At 41.4% G+C, this 9,262-nt stretch overlaps 1 protein-coding gene and 1 pseudogene across 1 annotated transcript in view; both read left to right on the top strand.

The window, feature by feature from the left end:
- The window catches only part of LOC112062669 (RNA/RNP complex-1-interacting phosphatase-like), a 17,476-nt gene extending 12,356 nt beyond the window's left edge, over positions 1–5,120 (top strand). The window contains 2 exon segments of the mRNA XM_028478570.2: positions 2,676–2,722; positions 3,437–5,120. Of these exon segments, the coding sequence (XP_028334371.1) occupies positions 2,676–2,683 (8 nt within the window). The 3' untranslated portion in view covers positions 2,684–2,722; positions 3,437–5,120.
- The window catches only part of LOC129391527 (DNA (cytosine-5)-methyltransferase 1-like), a 107,344-nt pseudogene that overhangs the window by 69,000 nt on the left and 29,082 nt on the right, over positions 1–9,262 (top strand).

The following is a 9,262-nucleotide window of genomic DNA, read 5'->3' as shown; positions in this document are numbered from 1 at the left end:
TCCCCTTGCCAAAGCTAGCCCAGTCGGACTGAGACTTGTGAGGCAGGGAGATGTCATCCGAAGTGGGGGAATTCAGGCAGTTCCCCATCTTCTGGGGCTTGAATGTGTGATCTGTGTGCTGTTTTGACAGTCTTCCAACCTCATTCTTTTTTAAAAAATTATTTATTTATTTATTATTTTTATTTATTTATTTTTGAATTTTTAAAATTTATTTATTTTTCATACAGCAGGTTATTAGTTATCTATTTTATACATATTATAAAGTGTATATATATAAAGTGTATATATGTCAATCCCAATCTCCCAATTCATCTCACCACCACCGACCACCGCCCTGTCCCGCTTTCCCCCCTTGGTGTCCATACATTTGTTCTCTACATCTGTGTCTCTTTTTTGCCTCGCAAACCAGTTCACCTGTACCATTTTTCTAGATTCCACATGTATGCATTAATATACAATATTTGTTTTTCTCTTTCTGACTTACTTCACTCTGTATGACAGTCTCTAGGTCCATCCACGTCTCTACAAATGACCCAATTTCGTTTTTTTTGTGGTACGCAGACCTCTCACTGTTGTGGCCCCTCCCGTTGCAAAGCACAGGTTCTGGACGCACAGGCTCAGCGGCCATGACTCACGGGCCCAGCCACTCCGTGTATCTGGGATCCTCCCGGAGCGGGGCACAAACCCATGTCCCCTGCATCGGCAGGCAGATTCTCAACCACTGCGCCACCAGGGAAGCCCCAATTTCGTTCTTTTTTATTGCTGAGTAATATTCCATTTGAGCAGCTTTTCATGTGCCTCTTGGCCATCTGTATGTCTTCTTTGGAGAAATGTCTATTTAGGTCTTCTGCCCATTTTTTGACTGGGTTGTTTGTTTTTTTAATAGTGAGCTGCATGACCTATTTATATATTTGGGAGATTAATCCTTTGTTGATTCGTTTGCAAATATTTTCTCCCATTCTGAGGGTTGTCTTTTGGTCTTGTTTATAGTTTCCTTTGCTGTGCAAAAGCTTTTAAGTTTCATTAGGTCTCATTTGTTTATTCTTTTAAGGCTGCATTGTTCCTTTGCTTATTGATGAACATATAAAAGTCAGAAGTTTTTGATATTATAAAACGTCAAAGTAATGCACATTCCTGTGTGAACATCTTTGACTATATATGCTTTGTCTCAGTTAACGTCACTCAAAATTGGACTTCTGCATCAAAGAGTTTATGCCCTTATGCTTTTTGTGGATGTTGCTACACTGTACCAATTTATGGTTGTTCATGCAGGAAATACTTATTGAGCGTCTGTTATGTTTAAGCACTGTGTGGGGTGCTAGCAAAAAGACTTGTGAAATTTTATGAGTGAAGAGACTTGACCTGCCCTTTGTGAATTCTAACAGTGCAGAGAGGGAATAGATACTCAAGAATCATACTCTTCATGTAGAATTACAACTCTGACAAGTGCCAAGGAGGAGGGACATGGTACCATGAGAGCATATTTTAGGGAGCATTTGATCTCATCATGGAGTTTAGAGAAGGTTTATTCAGGGATGTTTCAGCTGATATCTGAAGGATGAGTAGGTATTAACCAGATAGGGACGTTGGGGAGAGATTTTTGAGCATAAGGAATAGCAAAAGACTCTATAAGAGGAAAGCGTATGCTGTGTTGGAGGAACTGGCCGGGAAGGTGGGGCTGTTGGGGGAGCATGTCATTATAATGGAGCTGCAAGTGTGGGTAGGAGCTCGATCATGCAGGCTTATGTTTGTGGGGTTTGTTTTTTTTTTGTGGTATGTGGGCCTCTCACTGCTGTGGCCTCTCCCATTGCAGAGCACAGGCTCCGGACGCGTGTGGGTAGGAGCTCGATCGTGCAGGCTTATGTTTAAGGTTTCAGACTTTAAGAGGAATAGAAAACCATTGAACTTTTTTTGTTGAAGGTGAGTGTGTGGAACATACCCAATTGCATTTTCAACCTATCGTTTTGCTACCGAGTGGAGAATACACTGCAGGAAGAAAGAGTGGAAGCGAGGAAACAAGTTAGGAGACTTGTAGAAATTGGGCATAATGGTGGCTTGGACCAGGGTATGGCGGTCTATTTGGTGGAAAGATGTGGACAGATTCTAGAGGTATGTAGGCAGTATCATTTTTAGCACTGGTGGGGGGTTGACGGTGAGGGTGAGGGAGAAATAGGTGTCAGTAATGGTGATTCCTAAGTTTCTGGCTCCTATGGTTGGTTAGATAGGGTTTTTTAGATATGATGTTAATATTTATCCTAATTTGTCTTTTGTTATTTGTTGGTTCTTGATGAACACTCTGTCATATTAAGTCTCCTGTTTTGAGTGTACAAAGCATTTTGACTGAAACTGACTGTTGTATGTGATCAGATAACTTTTTAACATCTGCCAGTTTGGTCCTGTATTTTATTCTCTTTCATTCATTAATTAACTTGTTGTATGAATGTAAATAATTATATTAATAAATTTTCTAAAGTTGCGTTATCCTTGCATCCTTGGAATAAAGCCTTTTTGTAGTCATGGTATATATCATTCTTTAATAATTATTGATTAGATGTGCTGATATTTTCTTAGGATTTTTATATCTATATTTGTAAAGCGAAATTGGACCTTTTTTGCTACAACTTGATTTTCTTTTCTTTTTATTTACAAATGACTTGAATTTTGTTGTTTTGTAGATATTTGATTGATGTAGAAGGCATGTGGCCAGATGATGCAATTGAATGTAAGTATAAGGGTTGTCACTACTTTTCCCTTTTTATAAAATATGAAGGTAGAAAGTGTAGGGGAATTTCTCAAATTTTGGAAAAAGAGAAAAGTTTGTAATTCATTTGTCCTGACATAGCATAACCTTTTACCAAAAGTTTATAAAGAGATGTATCTGGAAATAGTGAGATATAACAGCCTGATTAATTAGTCACTGGATTTCAGCATTTTTTTTCTTTTTTAATTTTTTTAAATTAATTTACTTATTTTTTATATTATATCCACTGCACCACCAAGGAAGTCCCGTTTTCTTTCTTCCTTCCTTCCTTCCTTCCTTCCTTCCTTCTTCTTTCCTTTCTTTAAAGCTCCAAGTCATTTAAAATACATGACTTCTTACTAAAAATCTCCAGTTCATATAACCAAGGGGTTTATAAGTTCTCCTTTATAAGATTTATTCCTGGGACTTCCCTGGTGGTCCAGTGGTTTAGACTCTGCACTTCCAGTGCAGCAGGCGTGGGTTCAATCCCTAGTTGGGGAGCTAAGATCCCACATGCTGTGCAGCCAAAGAAATTTTTTTAAAAATTATATTCCTGTATTATTGAATTTAGTGGTTTAGATTTTGTTTGAATATTTAGAAGATTTCAATTTATTTACCAGGAGCAAACAAAACATAATGTAAAAATAGTTTTCCAGAAAGTATTTCCATCATTCTCTTCTTCCCTTTCTCGTGCAGACTGGTGTTTTATCTTTACAAGTTCTGCATCATTCCATAAGAAAGCTGCTCTTCTTTTGGTTTCATAAGAAATGGTGAACAATGGTAAAATATCCAGTTTACCTAAATTTCTAGAGTACACTTCAGGGAGCGAATGATGGGGTGGGATGTTGGGGGCAGAGTGAGAGCTACAGATTCTGGTGAGACTGAGACTCAGTCACAAAAATTACTGGGCTGTGGTGAAGGGAGAACAAATATAAATCAAGTTCCTGCTGGTGGACAGGAAGCCTAAGTGAAGAAGAAAGGTGCGTAGCTGGGCTGTGTAATTGGGCCCATAAGTGCTGTGTCTTCTGATGGTAATTATGAACAGAAAGCAAATAATAATTACTAATAACATGTAGATGACCAATCCTTGAGAGCTGAGGCAGAGAGAAGGAAAGATGGCATTATACCTTGTCTCTGGTCATTGAGTTTCCCAGGCTGATTTGTGACCAATCTTGGGTGAAATCATAACTAAATCATTTTTGCTAAGGAGATCAGCTTTCATGGGGTCCTTTCTCTGCACTCTGTCCAATGATAAAACCCATCACTGGATAGTGGTGATGGTTGCACAGCATTGTGAATGTATTTAATGTCACTGAATTGTATACTTGAAAATGGTTGAAATACTAAATTTTGTTTTATGTATATTTTACCATAATAAAAAAAAGATGAAAGAACAGCGTAAACCAGAATTAGGTAAGATGATAGAACTCAGGACAGAATTCAAAATAAAAGAAAAATATTTCAGAAATGCAGACTAAATTTAAAATAATACAAGAGTGGGGACTTCCCTGGTTGTCCAGTGGTTAAAAATCTGCCTTCCAGTGCAGGGAATGCAGGTTCGATCCCTGGTTGGGGAACTGAGATGCCACATGCTACAGGGCAAGTAAGCCCGCATGCAGCAACTACTGAGTCCACGTGCTCTGGAGCCCACGCGCCACAACTAGAGAGCCCACAAGGCACAAGGAAGACCCCACGCACTGCAACGAAGAGCCTGCGTGCTGCACCTAATACCTGACACCACCAAAAATAAACAAATAAATTAATTAAATAAATTAAATAAAATAATACGAGTGAATGAACATAATGGCTAATGCCTTAAGAGAAATAAACAAGAAAAGGAAAAAAATTTTTAAATCAAAAAGAAGATAAAAAGAATTTTAGAGAAATGGCAAACATAAAACATAGGCAAAAAATAGGACAGCTCTGAAAAGAGTAATATAAATAGGTGTAAGAATCTATTATACCATAAAAGTGACATTCAAAATCAGTGGGACAGATTAGTCAATAAATTGTGATACATACATGTTGGGGTATAAATATTTCTCTGGAAGGATCCACAGCACGGCAAAAGCAGATGTCTCTGAGGAGGGAAATGTGTGGCTGGGGAAAGTGGGAAAAAGAGTGACTTTTCATTGAATTGCCTTGTGTACCTTTTCTAATGTTCTTTCATGTGAATCTGTTACCTCTGAAGTTCGCTGAGTTCAAACCCCAGTTCCCCAAATTGCTAGCTCTTAATCCTGGACAATCTCTTCACACTCTCCCAGCCTCTTTATCTGTGAAATAAGGTCAGTAACTTAGCCTGGTGCTGCCTGGCACAGAATAAACTCTCAACAAATGGAGATTATTAGTGAAAAAATCCCCAAATGTCCATCAATGCAGGAATGGATTTTTTAAATGGGGTGTATATGTGAAATATTATACAATCATAAAAAGGAATGAAGTACTGACACATGCTACAATGTGAGACTATTAGTGAAAAAAACCCAAATGCCCATCAGTGGATGAATGAATTTTTTAAATGTGGTGTATATGTGAAATATTATACAGTCGTAAATAGGAATGAAGTACTGACACATGCTACGTCATGGACGAACTTGAAAACATTATGCTAATTGAAGGAAGCCAGAAAAATGGTCACATTTGTATTATTTCATGAAATGTCCAGAAAAGGCAAAACCGTAGTGACAGAAAGCAAATTAATGGTTGCAGGGACTGAAGGAGGAGGGGATGAAGAGGGCCTGCTGATGGTTACGGGGGCTTCTTTTTAGGGTGATGAAAACGTGATGGGTTAGATGACGGTGATGGTTGCATAGGCTTGTGAATGTACGAAATGACACTGAATTTGCAGTTTCAGAAGGTGAATTTTATGGCATGTGAATGACATCTTAAAAAAATAATTTTGAAAATGAAAATTGCCAGATTTCCCATAGTTACTATCCACTGTCTCCATCTTTCCCTTCTCCCCACTGTATTCCTTTTGACGCCCACCCCTGCCACTCTCTCCCATCCTCACTCCCTCGAGCTGCCCCACGAGGCCTCCCAGGGAGCCCCTGAACCGCTGGGCACCTGCATCCTGTGGCTGTTGGAGCGGCTGCCCAGTGTGTGTGCCCCCACCGCTCTCACACGTCAGAGTGGACCCTTCCCTCGGATTTTTCTCGTGCGTTTCAGCTGATGGTGATGTTTACAGAAGGCAGCACACGCCCTGGTCAATGGAGGAAGGCCCTCAAGTTAATATTTAGGCCTGTCCAGAAGTTTAATCTCGTCCACCAGTAACCTCAGGATGCTGTGCTCTGAAAGCCAGGTTGGCCGCCTCTGGGCACTTGCAAATACTGAGGACTTCGGAGGCATTTGGGCTCGTCAGCTGCCCCTAGGATAACTCTGAGCCCTAGCCACTTCTCTGGTAGATTTCCCTATTCCCCCACTATAATCACACCTGCATAAGGCAACGCAAACCTTTCAGAGATGTGTCCTGAACCTCTTGTTTTCTTAAATACCTATCTGGTGGTTGTGAGACTTAACGCCAACCTCCCCAAGAGACTTTTTCTATTTCTCCTAGTAAACCTAGACTCGTCTTCTGTCATCTTCAACTCTACTCAAATTTTGTTCTTCAAACCCTGACCTTTGACCCTGCTTTTTACTTCTGCCATTTCATCCTAACTCCTGCTTCCTTTCATAAATCCATAAATCTCTTTTGGCCTTCCTAGCCCTGGGCCAAGTTCCTCCTCTTTCCTCAGTTTTTTACCCCTTTCCTCCCCTTTCCTTCCTTCTCCCATCCAACTTTCAGTCCTTCCTTTCTCATGCAGACTTTGATTCCAACCCCATCAAAAAAAAAAAACCACGCCACCGTTAGCAGCATCTCAAAATTCAAAAGGTTTATTACTCATCTATTAAGTCTATTACATTTATTTATTCAGTTTACTGGCTCAGGAACATTGGGTTGCCTCCATTGAATTCGTTGCTTGCTGAAGTCTTGGAGTAGAAATGGGGTTTGGAGCTTGGGTGGGGACTGGCGCTTAGTCACAGCAGGGGGAACAGTCTCCCGCTGGAGAGAAGTGCACGATGAACTTTTGTAGGCTGCAGGCCTAGGAGCAGCAGACTGAGGGCCACTAGGCTGGGTATGGTCGGTCCAACGCAGTTGGGTTGGGTTGGTCACAATTGGAATAGAGAAATTTATACCTATCTTATCTATGTATGGAAGAACAGCTGGTACCCAAGGTGGCACCAACAATTCTAGCAGCTCTTACTTTACATATCCGTAGTAGTCAGCAATTTCCATTTCTTTTTCCCTCTCAATGAAAAACTGCAGTTTCCCCAAAGAGGTGTATTTGGCAGCATTCTCACGTTCTTGTTGAGCCTGCCTCTTCATGGCCTCCCGCTCTGGCCTCTGCAGTGGTTCTATGGGCTTTGACATTACTGGCTCAGGAACATTGGGTTGCCTCCATTGAATTCGTTGCTTGCTGAAGTCTTGGAGTAGAAATGGGGTTTAGAGCTTGGGTGGGGACTGGCGCTTAGTCACAGGAGGGGGAACAGGCTCCCACTGGAGAGAAGTGCAAGATGAAGTTTTGTAGGGTGCAGGCCTAGGAGCAGCAGACTGAGGGCCACTAGGCTGGGTATGGTCGGTCCAACCCGGTTGGGTTGGGTTGGTCGCAGTTGGCTGAGCTGTTTTGGCGGCACCTGGCAAAGAGGGAAGAGCTGGCTGGGGTGAACTGACTGCAGCAGGTTGAGCTGAGTTAGTAGAAGCAGGCTGGGCACGGTCAGCCACAGCAGGCCGATGTGAGGCCAGAGCCTGTGGCCTCCGAGGAGCATGTCGAGCTTGAGGCTTGACCCAGGCAGAAAAAGGCAGAGGTATCAAGTTGACCTTCCCAGGAGGAAGCAGCTCATACTGGGATGGAGATGGACACTCTTTTTCAGCACTGCTGTGTGGTTTCTGGGCTTGGCCTTGAGTTTTCTCAGGACTCTTACCCTCACGGGGTATGCCGCCATGGCTGGATCGCTGGGGGTGGCTGGGGGTCTTTAGGGTTGATTGAATTTCACAAGACCCGACAGGAAGAGAGCCCAGTTTTCTTATCTTTCTTCTTCCCCAGTGTATGAAAAACTTTCACAGACTCCAGCATGCGCATGCCTAGGGAGGTTTGAAGCTTTTTAAAGCTCCCTTGGATAAGCTCTGTTTGGTGTTTCTTTTGCTTCGTCTTGGGAATTGTTGGCTTCTATTCTGCCTTGACTTTGTTCCCTGACTTTTTATTCTCTAATATAACAGATAAGGAACAAAACACGCTTTGTGAGACAGTCAATGATTTGTCCAAAGTCACACAGATAGTAAATGTCAAAGTCAAAACTGAACTTAGGTCTCCGGAATTCTAGTTCAATACTCTCCCTCATTATTCCATGCTATTTTGAATCTACTACTAAATTTAGGGGCAAAATAAATGTAACGAAAAACTTCAAAAAATTTCTTTTCTTACCTGACATGGTCAGAGAAGAAGAGGAAACATCAACTGCAGATACAAGGGATGAGGAGACAACACTAGAGGATGTCTGAGTGGCTGCAGCTGAACGGCGCATGTTTCCAGTACAAAGGTCACTGGTTACTGGTCACTGGTCATGGTCACTTGTGATGATCCAGATTTATTTACAAACAACTCCACGGAAACCCCAAGACTCTACCAGATGGTAGTAGGTTTGGTAGGAGAATGCTGTCACAAAGCAGGCAGTTTCAAGGTATGAGATAGCCAATAGGGAGGTCCGATCCCCAGCAGGAAGGTGGGATTGGGTGAGGAGAGTATAGGAGAGGTATAACAACACCTAAATTTCTGAGCTCCGGGGAGGAAATCCTAGAAGACAAATTTACCTCCCCCAGGCTCATAACATTAGGGAAATCATTGCAACATTTCTTACAGACATTCATTAATATAATTAACTAACAGTTACTTATATTCTACAGAGTATTATATTTTATGTATCATATACTTAGAGCTATATATATATCTTATTTAATTAATATCCTTAGGAAGGAAAGAGCCATCTAGTTTGAACTATTACAGCTGTTCTGAAATCATATCTGTCTAATTAGTGAACTTATAGCAGTTTTTAAGGAGCAAAAGTAGGGATTAAGAAGCTCTTTTTGTAACTTGGTAAAAGAGTACGGTGAAGTTTGTTGAGTGTACCTTGTGGAGAATGTTGTGGTCCAAGGCTCTTATCTTTTAGTTTTGTCTCCTTGACTCCTATCTTCCTTGGGCTGGGCTAGGCTGGGTCAGGTTGGACTTGTGACTTACATTTCTCTTCTGCTTTCTTTTTTTTTTTTTCATTATGGGCATTGTTTCTAGGACAAGCCTAGGTCTTGCATTCTTACCCTCATGGATGTTACTTCCTGTCAACTTCCAGCAGCAGGAGTCTTCTTTTCAGTGCTTGATGCTTCACACAATAGACTCTGCCCATTGGAAGCAAATACCAGAGAGCTAGGAGACAGAGCTGGTTGCAAACCCCTCTTCCAGCCTTTGGTTGCAATTCTTTTGCCCATAATTT

Source organism: Physeter macrocephalus, chromosome 18, assembly GCF_002837175.3.
Source record: "Physeter macrocephalus isolate SW-GA chromosome 18, ASM283717v5, whole genome shotgun sequence".
In the NCBI taxonomy this organism is placed as follows: Eukaryota; Metazoa; Chordata; class Mammalia; order Artiodactyla; family Physeteridae; genus Physeter; species Physeter macrocephalus.
Note: the sequence above shows the minus strand (reverse complement) of the source record. Positions and strands in the feature narration are given on the sequence as shown.